This window comes from Microcaecilia unicolor, chromosome 3, assembly GCF_901765095.1.
Source record: "Microcaecilia unicolor chromosome 3, aMicUni1.1, whole genome shotgun sequence".
Lineage (NCBI taxonomy): Eukaryota > Metazoa > Chordata > Amphibia > Gymnophiona > Siphonopidae > Microcaecilia > Microcaecilia unicolor.
In genome coordinates, this window is record NC_044033.1 from 356,451,174 (window position 1) to 356,470,063 (window position 18,890).

General features: G+C 48.2%; 1 protein-coding gene across 1 annotated transcript in view; it reads left to right on the forward strand.

The window, feature by feature from the left end:
• Positions 1–18,890, forward strand: part of ARFGEF3 (ARFGEF family member 3) — a 236,678-nt gene that overhangs the window by 172,778 nt on the left and 45,010 nt on the right. Inside the window, exons 22-24 of the mRNA XM_030198524.1 lie at positions 11–156; positions 7,969–8,148; positions 15,750–15,891. Of these exons, the coding sequence (XP_030054384.1) occupies positions 11–156; positions 7,969–8,148; positions 15,750–15,891 (468 nt within the window). The remainder of the gene's footprint in view (positions 1–10; positions 157–7,968; positions 8,149–15,749; positions 15,892–18,890) is intronic.

Sequence of the window (18,890 nt, forward strand, 5' to 3'; positions counted from 1 at the left end):
TTAATTTTAGGAGAAATTAAATCTACTCAAGACAGGAGAAGTGCTCTCCACCTGTTCCGCCTTGGGGATGTGATGTTGAGGATTGTGCGGAGCAAAGGCCGCCCACTACTTCATGTGATGCGCTGCTGGAGCTTGGTGGCTCCTCACTTAGTGGAGGTGAGTCCAGCGGTGGATCCGGGCAGCCCTGGTCTCCCTGCATCTGCTTCTACTAACTTCTCTGGGTTTAGGCGGTGGAAAGGGCCTGAAGCATTCTTTATTTAAGCTAGAAACAGAAACTCAGTCACTTGAGGCCATTTTACAAACTGGTATATGATATAGTGCTTTGTCATCTCCCTACTTGCATTTTTATGGTCCTGTAGCAGCAGGAGAACATCCCTGGAGCCCGTGCAAAAAGCCTCACAGTAGAACCCATACTCTACTGTGAAATGACCTCTAAAAAAATAATAAATATCGCAGCATGCTATAATTAATGAGTATGCAGATTCCTGCTGCATTAAAATTGCAGCAGTAATCCTCAGCTCATTGCTAAGCATGACCTTTCCTGTCAGTGCCTGATTTGTGATTGGCTCAAGCATTGATAGGAAGGGTGATGTTGGGCGGGGGGGGGTGTTGCGTTCTCGAGGTCCCAGGCATTCTGTCAGGTCCTCGAGGCAGGACTGGAGTTCGTGAGCCCTTGGGCCACTGCCGAGGAGCGGCAGCGACAGGCAAGACCACCTCGGGACTGGAAACACAGAAGAGCAGTACTGGAACTCTGGACTGGAGTAGTAAAAGGCAGGCACCTAGAACAGATGAGACAGGAACAGCTTCACCTGCACCTAGCCACCGTTCCTCCGGAGTTGAGCTCCGAAGTGCAGGCAGCCGGCAGGACTTGCAGGATAAGGCAGGAACTGAAGATCCAGAGGACCCACCCTGGGTCTGGGATACACGAGGGCGACAGGGCACGGAACTAGACTCAGACAGTGTGCTGCTGCACAGCCACTAGCAAGACCCAGAAGACAGACCAAGGAACACAAGGCATACAGAAGCTAGCAGGAGCAAGGACTAGGGCAGCAACACACTAGGCAGAACGGGGATCCGGGAATACCCATAGGGTAAACCCTCTAGCTAGGTGGAGACAGGATACAGGAATAATCACCCAGGAAAACACACTAGCCAGACAGATACAGGATTCAGGATATACCCTCAGGATATACAAGCAGGGTAGGCACACAGGCTAGGCAAGGCAGGGTTCAGGGTAAAGAGAGCAAACCAGGAATAACAGGCCAAGGGTCTTGGGCAGGCAGCACAGCAAACAGAGTAACCAGGAAGAACAGGCCAAGGGTCTGAAGCCACAGCCGTTCCACACGCTGACTGTGGAACCCACAAAGGCTGAGGCTTCGCATACAGACAGAGAACAAACCCACAAAGGCTTCACCCCCAACCCAGGGTAAGCCAGGAACAGAGGCTTCACCCCAACACAGGGTAAGCCTGGAGCAGAGGCTTCACCCCAAACACAGGGTAAGCCAGGAGCAGAGGCTTCACCCCAAACACAGGGTAAGCCAGAAAGGACCTGCAGTCCACAGACAGACAGTGGCAGGGAAGACCCCCCCCCCACGGAAGGACAACAGAGACACAGACACAGAAAGGAACTGGGCTGAAACCCAGAGAGAGGCTAAGCAGTAGTGCAGCAGACACTTATTAACCTGACCTGGCCTAAGAGCATAACCTTATGCAAAGGCCCTGACTGCAAGCACAGCACTTCCTTATGAAGGCTCTCACTGATGAGTCACCAGCAGTAGGACAGAAGCAGGAAGTACACTGACCCCAAAGAGAGGCTTGACACACATAGGAAGTGAGCCCACAGGAAAGACAAGCAGGAGCCATCTTGGAAGCTGGCACAGAGCCGGTGGCAGCCATCTTAGATGCTGGCTCCCTAGAGAGGCATAGCCCACACAGGTGAGGTCTAGTGAAGCAATCAGCACAGAGACTAGCGACAAGACAAACACAAACACAGACAGAAGCCAGCAGAGCTGCTGACCCCCAGAAAGTAGGTAAGGCTGAGGGTGGTCACGGCCACAGACGTGACAGGGGGGGAAACTGCTGACACCCTGACTCAGCTTTCTGCATCATCCCTATCCCTGTTAAAGTAGCAGTCTCCTTTCCTCTCCCTGACCCGACCCAATCAGATCTAACCTCCCTGTCTCCCAACAGTAAAACATAAAAATATATGGTGGTCTAGTGGCCCACCCAAAATCAACACACAAAAATTCCTTTCGGACTGGTGGTCCTCTCTTTCCTTCCCCCACTCTGACTCACCCACCCCTGACTGTAAAAGAAACTTCCCTGGTGTCTGGTGGCATCCCCAGACCTCCCCCCCCCCCCCCCCCCCCACCTGAAGGCTTACTCATTCCTGCCTCTGACGTCATGATCTTCAAAATGGCGGTGCCCCAACTTGCATGGTGTACCCTGGGATGCACTGGACAGGGCCAGCCTACCATTTAAAAGTGAAATTCCCTTACATGGTAGACTGACCCCACCCTGAGTCAGATTGGGGAGTGGGGGCCCACTAGAATACTAACAGGCTTATTTTTGAAAGAGAAGGGCGCCCATCTTCCGACACAAATCGGGAGATGGGTGTCCTTCTCTCAGGGTCGCCCAAATCGGCATAATTGAAAGCTGATTTTGGATTTTGGGCGCCCTCAACTGCTTTCCATCGCGGGGACAACCAAAGTTCACAGGGGCGTGTCGGCAGCGTAACGAAGGCGGGACGGGGGCGTGCTTAAGAGATGGGCATCCTCAGCCAATAATGGAAAAAAAGAAGGGCATCCCTGACGAGCACTTGGGTGACTTTACTTGGTCCATTTTTTCTTGCGACCAAGCCTCAAAAAGGTGCCCGAACTGACCAGATGACCACCGGAGGGAATCAGGGATGACCTCCCCTTACGCCCCTAGTGGTCACAGCCCCCTCCCACCCTAAAAAAAAAAAAAAAAAACTTAAATTTTTTTTTTTTGCCAGCCTCAAATGTCATACCCAGCTCCATGACAGCAGTATGCAGGTCCTTGGAGCAGTTTTAGTGGGTACAGTGCACTTCAGGCAGGCGGACCCAGGCCCATCCCCCCCCCCCACCTGTTACACTTGTGGTGGTAAATGTGAGCCCTTCAAAACCCACCAGAAACCCACTGTACCCACATGTAGGTGCCCTCCTTCACCCCTTAGGGCTATGGCAGTGGTGTACATTTGTGGGGAGTGGGGTTTTTTTTGGGGGGGTGGGGGGCTCAGCACACAAGGTAAGGGAGCTATGCACCATGGGAGCAATTTCTGAAGTCCACTGCAGTGCCCCATAGGGTGCCCGGTTGGTGTCCTGGCATGTGAGGGGGACCAGTGCACTATGAATGCTGGCTCCTCCCACGACCAAATGGCTTGGATTTGGTTGTTTCTGAGGTGGGGGTCCTCAGTTTCCATTATCGCCGAAAATCGGGGACGACCATCTCTAAGGTCAACCTAAATGTTGAGGTTTGGGCGTCCCCGACCGTATTATCAAAACGAAAAATGGACGCCCATCTTGTTTCGATAATACGGGTTTCCCCGCCCCTTCATGGAGCCGTGCGAGGACGGCCCCAGGAAAACTTGGGCACACCGTTCGATTATGCCCCTCCACATGTTTTTAGCTGTTGGTGGTCAGGTCAGAGAGAGCAAGGCAGGGAGGGAGGCCAGTTGTTAGATTACCAGAGATACAGGCTCCTGCAGAAAGCAAGTTGTGGCAGGGAGATTGGAGTGAGAGAGAGGGTGCCACTAGACACCCAGGCCTCTCAACCAACCTTTCTACACTGGGCTGGACCTAGCAGAAAGTTTCCCATGCAGAGCATATGGGAAAAACGTGTTTTTTTGTACTGCATGGTTGCAGTAAGTATGTTTTTAATGCAGTCTTCAGTAAAGGTTTCTGCAGAAGTTAACACCCATGCTGAAACCCTTCATACATTGCTTGGCCAGTAAACTCACAGTAATGCTTTCTGCATGCCCCCTCCCCCATGTTTATGGGGTATGTGATTTGTGAGCTGCCTGCTGAAAGCTTGTCCAGCCCAGATGCTAGTGAACAGCAAAACATGGACCACAAATATGCAAGGAGATACTAAGGGGTTCTTTTACCAAGCTGCGGGGAAAAAGGGCCTTGCGCTAGCAGCAGGGGTCATTTTTCTCATGTGCCAGGGCTCTTTTTACCGCAAGGGATAAAAAGCTCCCAGACAAACATGGCCATGCGGTAAGAGAACTCTTACCGCGTGGCCATGCGGTGGGAGCCCTTACCGCCACCCACTGAGGTGGCGATAAGGGCTTCTGCGGTAACCTGGTGGTAACCGGCTGCTGCACAAGCCATTTCCGGAGGTGTTCCCCCCCCCCCCCCCCCCCCCCCGGTAATGGCACGTGCTTGGGGCAGAACTATTGGCGGTAGTCCCGATTTAGCTTGTTCGCCGATGCTTTGTAAAAGACCAGTAAGGCTCTTAGCCATGACAAGGAACACTTATATTTGTTACATATGTTCCATATTTGTATATATATTTTTTGAAATAGCACTACAGCACTGTACTTTTCTCAAAATATGGGTTTGCTTTGATGAAAGAAGGCACGGTTGGTCATCTCACTGTGCTCAGCTGTGCTTCACTGCAGTGCCTTGCCGTTAATTTAGCTTTTAAAGTGATCCTGTGACCCAGAGTTGTCCTTTCTGACTATCCAGGAAGGGATGGCGCATAGATCTCTGTAGTGAAAATTTGCAGTGACATATGTAGTCTGCTGGTGTCCTACCTTCATGTACAGCATTCACTTAAAGGGAAAGCGAATGGGATTTGATATACTGCCTTTCTGTAGTTACAATTAAAGCAGTTTACATATTATATACAGGTACTTATTTTGTACCTGGGGCAATGGTGGGTTAAATGACTTGCACAGAGTTTACAGACCATTTATCTTACTGACTCTAAGTGGTGTACAAACTAGCATCCATGCTATTTTTACTTTACTTTACATGACATTTATATCCCACACATACTGTCAAAAGTTCAGTCTGGCATACATACTTAAGAAGGACTGGGCAGACCCCATGAATAATACAAACCAATAGAAAACATACAACAGCTGGTATACTAAATTAATGATTTGCACCCAAATATGTTCTAAATAAAAAGGTCTTCAATAATTTACTGAATACTGCATAGTTGGTTTCAGCTCTAATTTCTACAGGTAACTCATTCCAATTCCTGACCGCTTGATAAGCCAATGAACTTTGCAAAAATGTCTTATATACTATCTGGATAGTGAAGAGTTAAAACAAAAAAAACCTCTAGAACCTGGAACAGCATTTCGAGCTGATAAACAAATGAGATTTGTCAATCCTTTACACTACTAATTGTATCTGATATCCTGGAATGACAATGTCATTACAAAACTATGTAAGCCACATTGAGCCTGCAAATAGGTGGGAAAATGTGGGATACAAATGCAATAAATAAATATAGAAAGGCATCTCTCCATGCACTATTAAAAAGACCAAAGAGCAGAGTTTCAAAACAATATGCACGCCTGTACTGGTAACCAATGCAATTGCACAAGCTTTGGAATGGCTCTGTCGAATTTAGGTACCCCAGAAATTAAATGGGCAGTTGTATTTAATAATGTCTAGAATTTCTTTACTCCCAGATCTTTTGCAACCTAGATAAATAATGTCAACAGTAATTGTGTACAGTGCTGCGTACGTCTAGTAGCGCTATAGAAATGATAAGTAGTAGTAGTAGTGATGTGAGCCAGCACCAATGATTGTGCGAGTAATCTAAATGCATCAGATTTAAAGTTAGATCTGAGGCAAAGTAACTTCCATAAAACTTTAAAAACCTTAGAACAGTGGTTCCCAAACCTGGTCCTGGAGGCACCCCAGCCAGTCAGGTTTTTAGGATCTCCACAATGAATATTCATGAGAGAGATTTGCATGCAGTGGAGGCAGTGCAGGATCAGGTTTGGGAACCATTGCCTCAGAAGCTGTTGTCAGCGCCTGTTCTTCAAATGTGAAGCACTGATCAAAGATTATTTCCAGAATCTTGAGAGAGGATTCGAGGGGAAAATCGATATTATCAATAGACAAGGATTTCTCATTAATCCATATTAAATTTAATACTAAAAATTATGAACTTAGTTTTATCTTTGTTCATGTCCAGGTCCAATTTGGCATCCGCAGTAGCATTGATAGTTGGCTCTCAAAAGGGATATAAAGAGTTATGTCATCAGCATACATTAAGATTCTAAACCCCAAGCTCGAGAGCTTTTTACCCAAAGGTGCCATAAGTAAATTAAAAAGAATAGGGGATGCCGGACTCCACAACCCGGTCTCCATACAATGGAAATAGAACCCTTCATCTTCACTGTATTCAGTTAGATGAATCCACTGTCCCTAGACATGTATTAAGAGCAGCACTGACACAGAAATGATTGGGAGGAGAGAGGCTTAGCACCATTTTTTCATATTTTTGTAAACTGCCTCCTGCACCATTTTGCCAGGATGACATCTATCTTCACCTGCCAGGAGCACAGCAGAAAATCTCCACCCAGTTATTACCCTCCATGTCCACTCTAATTACAGCAAGGGACTAGGGCCCAGATGCACTAAACGTTTTTCATCATTAAATGAGCCCTTAAGGAAGAATTTCCTATCCTTTCCATGCACTAAAGCTTATTTTCCGACGACAGTAGCAGCTAACGAAAACTGAATGCAGATGAGCAATTCCTCTACAAATCCCATTGAAATGACATGCACTAACCTTTTCCGATTCGTTTAACGCATGAAAACACCGTGTAATCTAACGAGAGTCTGTACCTCTCAGTAGGGCTGTCTGTCTGCTAGAAGTTTACAAAATCCATTTAAAAAAATAACTGGGGGGGGGGGCGAAAACGCGTCAGGGGCGTCCTTTATTGACGCCCCAGGTCGCCGCTGCTCCCCTCTCCCTCAGCACCAAAAAAGAAACAAAAGAAAAAGGATCGGGAGGGGGCAAGGGCGCTCGTCATGAGCGTCCTGTATGGACGCCTTGCCCCCCCCCCCCCCCGCTGCTCTCCGCTTCCCCCCCCCCCCCCCCCACCACCACGAAAAATCTCCAATTTTAGCAGCCCCGGGCCGGCCCTCCGCTCTTCCTGTGTATTCTCCCACACTAGCTCCGCCTCCTGCCATGCTCCGGTCCCGTGCCCTGCCCCCGCCGCCCCCTTTGGTCTTGGCTGCCGCTCAGAGGAGGGCGGGCCCAGGAAGAAAGAAGGGACGTCTGAGGAGGCCTTCTGAATCGCCGATCTGCTGTTCTTGCCCGTGCAGCAGAAGTGAGACGCGCTGCACGGGCCGGTAAGGCAAAGGTGGGGGGTCGTTGGAGGGGGGGAGCGGCAGCCACGACCAAAGGGGGGGCAGCGGGGGCGGGGCACGGGACCGGAGCATGGCAGGAGGCGGAGCTAGTGTGGGAGAATACACAGGAAGAGCGGAGGGCCGGCCCGGGGCTGCTAAAATTGGAGATTTTTCGTGGTGGGGGAAGTGGAGAGCAGCGGGGGGGGGGGCAAGGCGTCCATACAGGACGCTCATGACGAGCGCCTTTGCCCCCTCCTGAAACACTCCTGTTTGTGGGGGGAGGGGGTTTTGTTTTGACAGCTGGGTTTTTGTGGCATGCGCAGAGCAGCCAGCATAACGCTTGGCTGCTCTGCGCATGCTTTAGGCGCTGATTAACGAGGGGTTTAACGATTCTGTGATACATCCTACTTTGCAATACCGATCCGAACATTTCTGGAGTGTTTTAGTAGTGCATGCCTCGTTTTTTTAAAAATCATTAAGCACTTTTACGTTTCTTATTTTTTAACGTTTGGTTGATGCATCTGGGACTAGCTGTCTAAAGCAGGATACCTCAGGAGACAACTCCAAAGATTAGCAAATTGTTCCCTGCTTGAGAAGTCAACCCCTCTCCTTTATCTTTCCGTAGGCTGCCTGTCATAAAGAGAGGCATGTTTCACAAAAAGCTGTTTCTTTTATCCACGACATCATGATTGAAGTTCTGAGTGACTGGAGTGAGCCCCCTCATTTCCACTTCAATGAAGCGCTGTTTCGTCCGTTTGAGCGCATCATGCAGCTGGAGCTGTGCGATGAGGATGTCCAGGACCAGGTAAACGAGCACCATGGAGCTCCTAAGGGGGGGGAGGAGTGGAGATGGGGCCTCTGGACAGGGCCGTGCCTAGGGTCTCTGGCGCCCCCCTGCAGACTATCAGTTGGCGCCCCTACCCCCCATGAAAATGATCACGCCCCCCCCCCCCCCCCGGTGAAAATGATCGCTCACCACTTGCCACACTGACAGGAATTGTCAGCAATATTCTTAGAAACAAATTGCTATACATTGCAAATAAGATAGCAGATGTAAATTCTCAAAGTGGACATATTCCAAACGCTAGACAAAAATTAAACTGAACCCCCAAGATGCCAGACTCTGCATACAATGCAACACCACATAAACAGAAAATATCCCCTAGTACTGTGCAAAATATAAAGACTGCAGAGGTAAATTTGAAAAAAACTAACAAGAACCAATCACCACTTTACAAATTAACAAATAGAAATAAAACAAATATAGAAAATAAAATAATACCATTTTATTGGACTAATACATTTAGCTTTCAGAGGCCAAAACATCCTTCCTCAGGTCAATACAGTATAGTGCTGTTACAGTATCCTATCCTGACCTGAGGAAGGGGGTTTTGTTCTCCGAAAGTTAGTCAAAATGTATTAAAATTAGTCCAATAAAAAGATTACCTATTATAAACATTTATTAACACAGCTACAATACTACTATATCCTAAAGCAAAAAAATAAAAGTAAATATTTTATTTACAGTTTGTTGTCTCTGGTTTCTGCTTTCCTCATCTTCTTTTCACTGTCTTCCTTCCTTCCTTCCATCCAGCATCTGTCTTTGTTCTCTCTCTGCCATCCAGTGTCTGCCCTCTCTGCTGTTCCCTTCATCCAATGTCTGCCCTCTCTCCCTGCCCCTTCCATCTACATCTGCCCTCTATCTCAGCACCTTCCATCCACCATCTGCCCCTGTCTGCCCTCTCTCTCCCCCTTCCATTCACTGTCTGCCCTTTCTATCGCTTCCATCCACTGTCTGCCCTTTCTCTCTGTCCGCTCAATCCACCATTTGCCCTCCCTCTCCCATCCATCTAAGGTCTGCCCTCCCTCTCACGCCCCCTTCCATCTAGGATCTGTCCCCTCTCTCTGCCCCTTTTTTTCATCCCCCAGTTCCAGCCCCACTATCCCACCAGTCCCCAGTTTCAGCCCTAGCCCTTTTCTCCCACCAGTCTTGAGCTTCGGCCCCCAGCCACTTCTCCCTGTCCCCTTTTCAGCCCCCAGTTTCAAACCCAGCCCTTTTCTCTCACTAGTCCCAAGCTTCAGCCCCAGCCACTTCTCCCTGTCTTCTTTTCAGCCCCCAGTCCCCACAGTTTCAGCTCTTGTCCCTTTTCAGCCCCCAGTCCCAGTACTAGCCCCCTTATCCCACCTACCCTCCTTTTCAGCCCCCAGTTCCAGCTCCCTTCATCCACATGCCTTGCATTAGGGCCTCCCCTTTCAGCCCCAGACCCCATCTGGGCTCCCCTCCCCATCCCCTTCTCCCATCTGGGCACCCCATCCCCTTCTGTCATCTGGGCACCCCACCCCATCCCCTTCTGTCATCTGGGCTCCCCTTCCCATCCCCTTCTCCCATCTGGGCACCCCATCCCATTCCCTTCTGTCATCTGGGCTCCCCTCCCCATCCCCTTCTCCCATCTGGGCTCCCCACCCCATCCCCTTCTGTCATCTGGGCTCCCATCCCCATCCCCTTCTGTCATCTGGGCTCCCCTCCCCATCTGGGCACCCCATCCCATCCCCTTCTGTCATCTGGGCTCCCCTTCCCATCCCCTTCTCCCATCTGGGCACCCCATCCCATTCCCTTCTGTCATCTGGGCTCCCCTCCCCATCCCCTTCTCCCATCTGGGCTCCCCACCCCATTCCCTTCTGTCATCTGGGCTCCCCTCCCCATCTGCCATCTGGGCACCCCTGATCCGACCCGACTACCAGCTCCGTCGAGATGATAGCGGGTGGGGGGGGGTGCTCCGCTCCCGCTGCTCCCACCCTACCTTCTTTTAAAAAAGAAATCAGTAAAGCGGCGTGGCAGGCAGCGCAGCTTCGCGTCTGCCCTGCTTGTAAAACAAGTAGATCTCCTCGTCGGGCCTTCGCTCACTGGGTTCCTATTTCCTCGAGGGCGGGACCTAGTGAGCGAAGGCCCGACGAGGAGATCTACTTGTTTTACAAGCAGGGCAGACGCGAAGCTTCGCTGCCTGCCACGCCGCTTTACTGATTTCTTTTTTAAAAGAAGGTAGGGTGGGAGCAGCGGGAGCGGCGCACCCCCCCACCCGCTGACACCCGGGGCGCATCGCCCCCACCGCGCTCTTGGTTCCCTCAGTGTCCGCCTTCTTCTGACGTCAGAAGAAGGCGGGACAATGAGGGAACCAATGAGTGCAAGGGAAGGGAGACGTCGGCAGCGCTTTCACCGACGCTGCTGCAGCGGCTGCGACCGAGGTAATTTAAAGTCCTCGGGGGCGCGGGGCGAGGGTAAGCACCGCGGTGGCGCCCTCCAGAGGTGGGCGCCCCCCTGCGGCGCTTACCTCGCTTACCGCATCGGCACGGCCCTGCCTCTGGAAAGCTTAAGCATGCAGCGTGTGTACCTCTTGCTCTTCCAAGAATTAATTTCCCAGAGTTCTGCTTTTCAGCTGTTACAAATAAAGGCAAATCCCATTTGTGTGATTAGTTTCTGTCTTGTCGCTGAAATGATCCTAGTATGTCTAGTCTAGGAGTTCTCAGCAAGAGCTAAGGACAGCAGCTTGTCCAGACATTCACAATGAGTATTCATCAGATGTATTTTTAGTTCAATCTTTTTTATTGATGGTGTACAGCAGAAGGTCAAACAAAACCACAGAGCAAACACATAAAACCATGAATAATTCACAAAGTCCATACCGCCAACACAATCAAAACAAGTTCCCCCATTTTAGTCCCCCTCCCTCCCCTCCTATCCCACTCCACTCATCCACTACACTAGGCTTGTCGTGTAGTGTCCTTTTTTTGCAAGACTGCCGCTACCCAGTGGCCCAGACCATGGACAAAAATATACAGAGCTCAAAAAGGTCCACCGATGGTCTGTGATCTCACAACCCCGGTGGACCTATCACCTCATCATTACAGTCACGTCACTAAGAGGTAGATGCACTAAACGTTTTTCATCGTTAAATGAGCCCTCAGGGAAGAATTTCCTATCCTTTCCATGCACTTAAGCCTATTTTCCGACGACAGTAGCAGCTAACGAAAACGGAATGGAGATGAGCAATTAGTGTGAAAACCCCATTGAAACGACATGCACTAACCTTTTCCGATTGCCTTTACGCAGGAAAAAGGCAGGAAAACTAACGAGAGGTCTGGACCTCTCGTTAGGACAGCTCCGTGGCAGGAAAAAGTGTTAAGTGAAAAAATAAACAAACTTTGAGCCAATCCCAGCGCATTAGCAGAGCTAAAAGCGCTGTGATTGGTCCAAAGGACCTCAGAAAACACATAAAAAAATAAAAATAAAAAAAGGATCGGGAGGGGGCAAGGGCGCTCATCAGGAGCGTCCTGTACGGACGGCCTTGCCCCCCCCCCGCTGCTCCCCACTTTCCGCCGCTCCCCCCACCCCGAAAAAGCAAACTTCTAGAAGCCCCTGCCCCCCTCCCTTCCTCACTACTCTCACCTAAGCTCCGCCTCCCGACATCCTCCGTCCGTGCCCTGCCCCCTTTTGGGGTCGTCGCCGCCATTCCCCTCCTCCATCGGGCCCCCCTTCCTCTTACCGGGCCCGTGCAGCGCCTCTCTCCTCTGTCCGAAGGCGCTGCACGGGCAAGAAGAACGCTGAATCAGCTGATGCCTGCCTTCGCCTAGCTTCCATAGAGCGTCTTTCTCCTCCTGAGCCCGCCCCTGTCTGACGTCAGTAACCTACGTAGGTTACTGACGTCAGACAGGGGCGGGCGCAGCAGGAGAAAGACGCGCCATCGCGAAGGCAGGCATCAGCTGATTCAGCTTTCTTCTTGCCCGTGCAGCGCCTTCGGACAGAGGAGAGAGGCGCTGCACGGGCCTGGTAAGAGGAAGGGGGGCCCGATGGAGGAGGGGAATGGCGGCGACGACCCCAAAAGGGGGCGGGGCACGGACGGAGGATGTCGGGAGGCGGAGCTGAGGTGAGAGAGTAGTGAGGAAGGGAGGGGGGCAGGGGCTTCTAGAAGTTTGCTTTTTCGGGGTGGGGGGAGCGGCGGAAAGTGGGGAGGGGGCAGGGGCTGCTAGAATTTTGCTTTTTTCGGGGTGGGGGGAGCGGCGGAAAGTGGGGAGCAGCGGGGGGGGGGGGCAAGGCCGTCTGTACAGGACGCTCCTGATGAGCGCCCTTGCCCCCTCCCTACCCTTTTTTTTTATTTGGGAGCCATGTGCTTGCGATTTGACTGTGTTTTGACTGTTTGTGGCATGCGCAGAGCAGCTAACATAACGCTTGGCTGCTCTGCGCATGATTTGGGGGCCGATTAACGATGTGTATTGTGATTCTTTGATACATTGTACGTTTCACTACCGATCTCAGCATGTGTGACTTTTTTTTTTGGTGCATTTTTCGTTATTTTAAAATCGTTAGGGACTTTAACGATTTAGATTTTTTTACGTTTGGTTGCTGCATCTGCCTCTAAGTTATCTATTCAAGGTCTTTGTGTAACACACTAAATTACTGACAACACCCCACTTCCAAATAGCACGTTATCCCACAGTCCAGTGGCAATGGGGGCGGGGCTTCACCCCGGCATAGTTCAAGGATCCACAAGGAGGCCAAGGGTACCATTGCAGTCCTCTCAAGCACTCTTGGTGAGCCAGAGTGGAGTATCCACTGCTAGGACTGTGCCAGGAGCCTTCACAAACCCCCACTAGGCACTGCAAACCCGCAGAGCCTACACCCTTATATAACTGTTAAAACCCGGTCCATCAACCAAATCATATTAGAGGCTGGAGCCTAACCATCCCACTAAACTAATTATACCCAACCCTTCCCTCCCTCGCCTCCCCGGTCCCTCCTCCCTTCATCAGATGTATTTTTAAACATGTATGAGAACAAGGCAACACTGAAAAGCGCGATAAGCCTTAAAATGAGCCCTTTCAATCCTGGACTGACAATGCAGTGGGCATGAACATAGCAGCTAAACTCCTTTCTCAGAGAGTAAAAAGTAGAAAATGATTGCAGATATAAATCAGTTGATTGATCAGATTATTTTTCCATTACCTTCTACCACCTTGAGTAGATGAAACAAACTATCACATTTAGACCAACACCGGGACAGCCTCACATCCCACCCCTTCAACCAGGTTTCTACCACTGCCATCATATGTGGCCCAAATATGTCCTGTTGTTGATTACAGTGCCAGCCTCCACCACCTCTACTGATAGGCTGTTTCAGGCTTTGTCACTTTCTTTCCTTAATCTGACACCTCTGCCATGTCTTACCACCAAATTTTGTTGCGGTCCACACAGCCACCATAATTTGCCAGACTGTTGTCTAAAAATATATGACCTCATCTCCTGTGCTCACCAGTGTTTGAAGCAACCATGGGTAAAACTATGCAGGCTACCCCAAATCCACTTTGGAAGCTTGATGCAGTCATAGCACTGCTGTTATCACTGAAACCAGGGGTGGCCCTATAATTTGGCCAACTGAGGCGAGGGCCTCAGGCGGCACTTTTCATGGAACGGTATCATGCCGCCAGCCATCCTGCCTGCTTGGCGTCTCTCCCTGTTCTGTCCTCCGACAGCCTCGCACTAGTTTATAACGTGATCCTAAAATGTGTGTAATGCCTTTACTGTTATTCTCAATCCCAAGGACTATCATTGCTGCAGTTTCCCCACTGGAAAAATACATGAGCAATGCACTGTGGGTAATGTAGTTCACAGGCAGTGCAACCACACTTGTTTGGCTGTGTAAGAACTGCTATCACTGGTTGTGAGGCCGCTCAGACCTTCTCTCTCTCCCTCTCTCTCTGCCAAGCTTGGCTCTTTTGTCTTCCTGCTCAGTCTTATTATTCTGTCCACAGAGGTCAGCCAGGTATGACCTTTCCCTCCTATCTCTAGGACTACCCCTTGCTATCCGATAGCAGGCTCTGTCCCCATTGGTCTCTATCTGCTCCTCCCTGTGTGAAGCCCCACCACTTCCTTGTCCTTTCAGCCACGAGGGGCTTCTTCCTCCATTACAGCCAGGGACATGGAGTTAACACCATCTCGCTCCAGACAGCTCTGTCCGGCTCAAACTCCCTGTAACGAACCTGGATTTTTTAACCTGTAAATATCTTCTTCCAAATGAGATATTGCACATTGCAGTCACCCAGCTTTGGACTATTTCTACCTGTTCAACTACTTTCCCCTCCCCCTGCAATACAACTACCTCTCTTCAGATCTCCACCTCCCACAGCCTCCAGATTAAGAAGTCTCTGTATCCTGAACATCTATCTGTGAGTAAATTATCTGTGATTTATTCAATAAAAGAGACTTTATAAAATAATAGAGACTTCAGGTGATTGCTGCGCCAGGGTTAAGCTCCATGATATTGGGGCTTCTTAGTACCAAGCCCCAAGAGTCATGACACTCCCTCTCTACAGAGATTTCAGCTTCAACCACTGCTTCTACTCCCTCCTCCAGCATCTATCTTTCTATCCTCTTCCTCCCGGGCTGACATCTGTCCTCCCCCATTCCCCCAACCCCTGCTGCATCTCCCTCCTCCTTCAATCCCCTTCCCCAAGTCTGCCATCGTTCTTTGCTTTCCAAACGTCAGTGGTGGCAGTGATTCACATACACTGCCCTGCTGCCGACCCCAGCTTCTTCTCTCTACTGCAGCCCACCTCTCTGACGTAACTTCTTCTTTCCTTAGAAGTGGGCAAGGACTTGAGGAGATGACACACAAGGAGGCAAGAAAGGAAATATGAGGGTCCAAAGGTTCAGACAGGGACAGAGAAACAAAGGTTATGTATCACTTAGCAACTCTCCACTCTTTTTCACAAACCAACGTTTCTACCTCTCCAACTCAGCAAAATCATAAATGGGTCCAAAGACAAGTTTGGTCTTGAGCTAGTCGCTTTTAAATTAGGTCTAATTCACTACATTTTTCTTTCTGGCACAAGGAAATAGTTTTACTGTCTGTTATGACAAAAAAAAGTACATAATGAAATAAGGCCCTCTCACGCCCTTGACACACCCCTGAAACAGCCACTCTGAAAATGTTTTTCTTTTGGCAAATATCAGACTAACTTTTTTTTTTTTTTTTTTTAATTATATGGTTTAAACATTTTCATGTTAGAAACATGTCCATGCCTCTTGTACCACATTTTTGCACTTTCTACTCTTTTGAAAATTAGCCCCAGCATGTCTGATATATAAATGTAAAGTTGTGATAGCCGAGGAAAATTTCAGGAAATGTGTAATTCATTTCCTAGGAGCTGTAATTGTAGACTTTCTTTTCTTAATGTATCACTAAATGGAAGTTACAAGTAATTATTCTTGTGAATTCAATAAAAATACATAACAGCCCCGGCACCGAAGCATAGCAACATAACTGGCAAGAGAGCTTCCCTCTTTCCCTTTGGTATTTTACAAACCCAATCTGATTAAGTATATTAATAGCTTTCCTTCTTTGCATCTGACAGGTAGTCACTTCCATTGGCCAGCTAGTAGAGGTGTGTTCCCCACAGATCCAGTCTGGGTGGCGACCTCTGTTCAGTGCACTGGAAACAGTACGCAGTGGCAAGTCTGATGTGAAAGAGTACCTGGTTGGAGAATATTCCATGGGTAAGTTTTTGTGTTTGGATTACGGGGGGGGTGGTGGGGGTTAACTTTTGGCTGCCACCTCTGCTTAGTCACCAACTCTGTCAAAAACATTTGCCTCCTCCCTCTCACATCTAAACTACCCAGGTGTGCCATTTACCTTTGTTACCTTGATTCTGTGGCATCTTAAGCAGTTTTGGGGCCGCTCCAACCTCACTTCCACACTCTACATGCCATAAAAGTACCCTTTGCCACATCCCCAGTAACGTTTTCCACCAGGAGAAGCCTTTAGTCGGTCCTCATCATTTTTGTGTCTATGTACTCCTGGCCCCACTTGGATTCCCAGACTCCTTCTTTTCTTTATTCTCCACTTATCTTTGTCCTTCCATTTGATTTCATTTATTATATTTGTTAATCACCACTGCAAACAACTCTTGATGGAATGTACAACATATTAAAATCCATCCATTTACATCAATAATCACGCTGTCTTTACAGCAACATAGGAACTACCCAATGGCTACCTGAATATTCCCACTATATACCTCTCCTATCAAATTAATTGTCCCAAACTACCTGAGCAAACAAAATGATCTTTAATTTGGTTCTGTAAACTAGCAGATCCCTCTTTATCCACAACTCAATCAGCAGGTCATTCCACCTTTTTGGCCCTACTACAGAAACTGCCTTCATCTTAATCCATGCAGAATGACCTATTTTTAGAGAAGGAATGGAAGTCAGCCTCTGGTTTGTGATTGAAAGGTCCAATAGTGACTGGATAAATGTTAGATCAGGGAGTGCTAGGGAGGTAAAATTCCTAGATGCAGTACATTTTTCTAGCAAAAAAGGTGCCGGTACTCAAATGCTAGGCCACCCTTCAAAGGTAGGGTGATCACTGAAGGACCCAACCCACAATAGCCAGGCCCCCTAAAACCAGTCACAGAACCTATGACAAGGCAGAATTGGTGTGTAGAGCCTGAGCTCTTTCATTAAAACTTGGGGTCCAAGGGTCAATTTTAGCAGACAATGGAAAAGGTGCCGGTACTCAGTACCCCCAAGTACCCCCTCAAAAAAGCCCTGCCTAGATGTAATAAATGACTGCTTCATGGAGCAACTGGTCCAGGAACCGACAAATGGGAGAGCTATTTTAGATCTAGTCCTTGATGGAATACAGGGCATAGTACAAGAGGTAGCGGTGTAGGGTCCGCTGGGAAACAGTGGTCATAACATGATCAAATTTGAGCTGATATCTGGAGTGAAGTAACTAAGAAAATCTACTATGGCAACATTTAATCTTCTAAAGGGTGGTGACTATGATAACATTAGGAAAATGGTTAAAGAAGCTAAAAGGATAACCGCAAAGGTTAGGACTTTAAATCGGGCATGGACGCTGTTTAAAAATACAATGTTGGAAGCCCAGACCTGATGTATTCCACATATTTACAAAGATGGAAAGAAGAGAAAATGACAGCCAGCATGGTGAAAAGGTGGCATGAAAGAGGCTATTAGAGCCAAAAGAACATCCTTCAAAGAATGTAAAAAGAACCCAAGTAAAGAAAATAAGAAGAAACATAAGCACTTTCAAATTAGATGCAAAACATTGATAAAGAAGGCTAAAAGAGAATATGAAGAAAAACTTGCAAAAACTCATAGTAACAACTTTTTCAGGTACATCAGAAGCAGAAAGCCTGTGAGGGAATACAGGGGACTGTTAGAACATCAAAGAGCAAAAGGGGCACTCAGGGATGACAATGCCACAGCGGAGAGACTGAATGAATCCTTTGCTTCGGTCTATACGAAAGAAGATGTAAGAGATCTACCTGTACCAGAAATAGTTTTCAAGGGTGACGGTGCAGAGGAACTGAAAGAAATTTCATTGAACCTGGAAGACATACTGAGCCAAATCGACAAAGAGTAGTAAATCACCTGGACGGGATGCTATGTGCCCTAGTGTTTCCCAAGTATGGTCCTTGCAAAAAAAAAAAGATTTGCATATAATGGAAGCAGTGTATACAAATTAAGTTCATGCATATTCATTGTGGATGTCCTGAAAACCTGACTAGAAAGGGATACTCCAGGACTGGACTTGGGAAACACTACTATAGGATACTGAAAGAACTCAAACATGAAATTGATGATCTGCTGTTAGTAATCTGTAACCTGTCGTCAAAATCGTCCATGGTACTTGAAGATTGGAGGGTGGCCAATGTAATGCCAATTTTTAAAAAGGGTTCCATTCTTTATGTTGTGGGAGGCAAGGGCTGTTAGGAATTCTCCAAAGGGCAGAAGGGCTTTCATGTTTATCTGGAGTTTCTACTTGCAAAAAGTCTCCCATAAAGGAAGAAGTGCAGTACTGAATAGATTTAAGAGTGTTTCTTAAGTGGTATTTTGTCATATTGGGGGTTATTTTAGGGGTTTTCTGCTTGGTTAGGGAAGGATGAGGTGGGAATATTACTCTGTCGGAGATGACCTGGGGTCATAAGTGTCCAGATACCAGGTCATCTTAGTGTTTGTTTAAGTTCAGGGTGGTAGGGTTGGAGGAGGGAGAGGGGTGATTTTGAACGCAAATTGTTAGTTTGAACAGGAACTAGAGTAATGAGGGGGGAGGGTGGGGAGCATTTTCACAAAACAAAAATGGGATCATGTGTTAGACAAATGTGGTTTAATGGGACAGAGTCAGCGGGTTCAGCCAAGGGAAGTTTTGCCTCACCAATTTGCTTCATTTCTTTGGAGACGTGAATGAACATGTGGGTAGAGGTGAGCTGGTTGACGTAGTGTATATAGATTTTCAGAATGAGAGACTCCTGAGAAAATTAAAAAGTCATGGATTAGGAGTCAATGTCCTTGTGTGGATTAAGAATTGGTTATTGGACAGAAAACAGAGGGTAGAGTTAAATGTGTTGGAATGTAATTGTATTTTACATGCATTGCCTGTCACCTATTATTTCTCTGTGATTACTCTGTGACCTCTGATGTGAATTACTTAGAGAGGTCACACAGCTATGCAACTTCCTGTGGGGGTT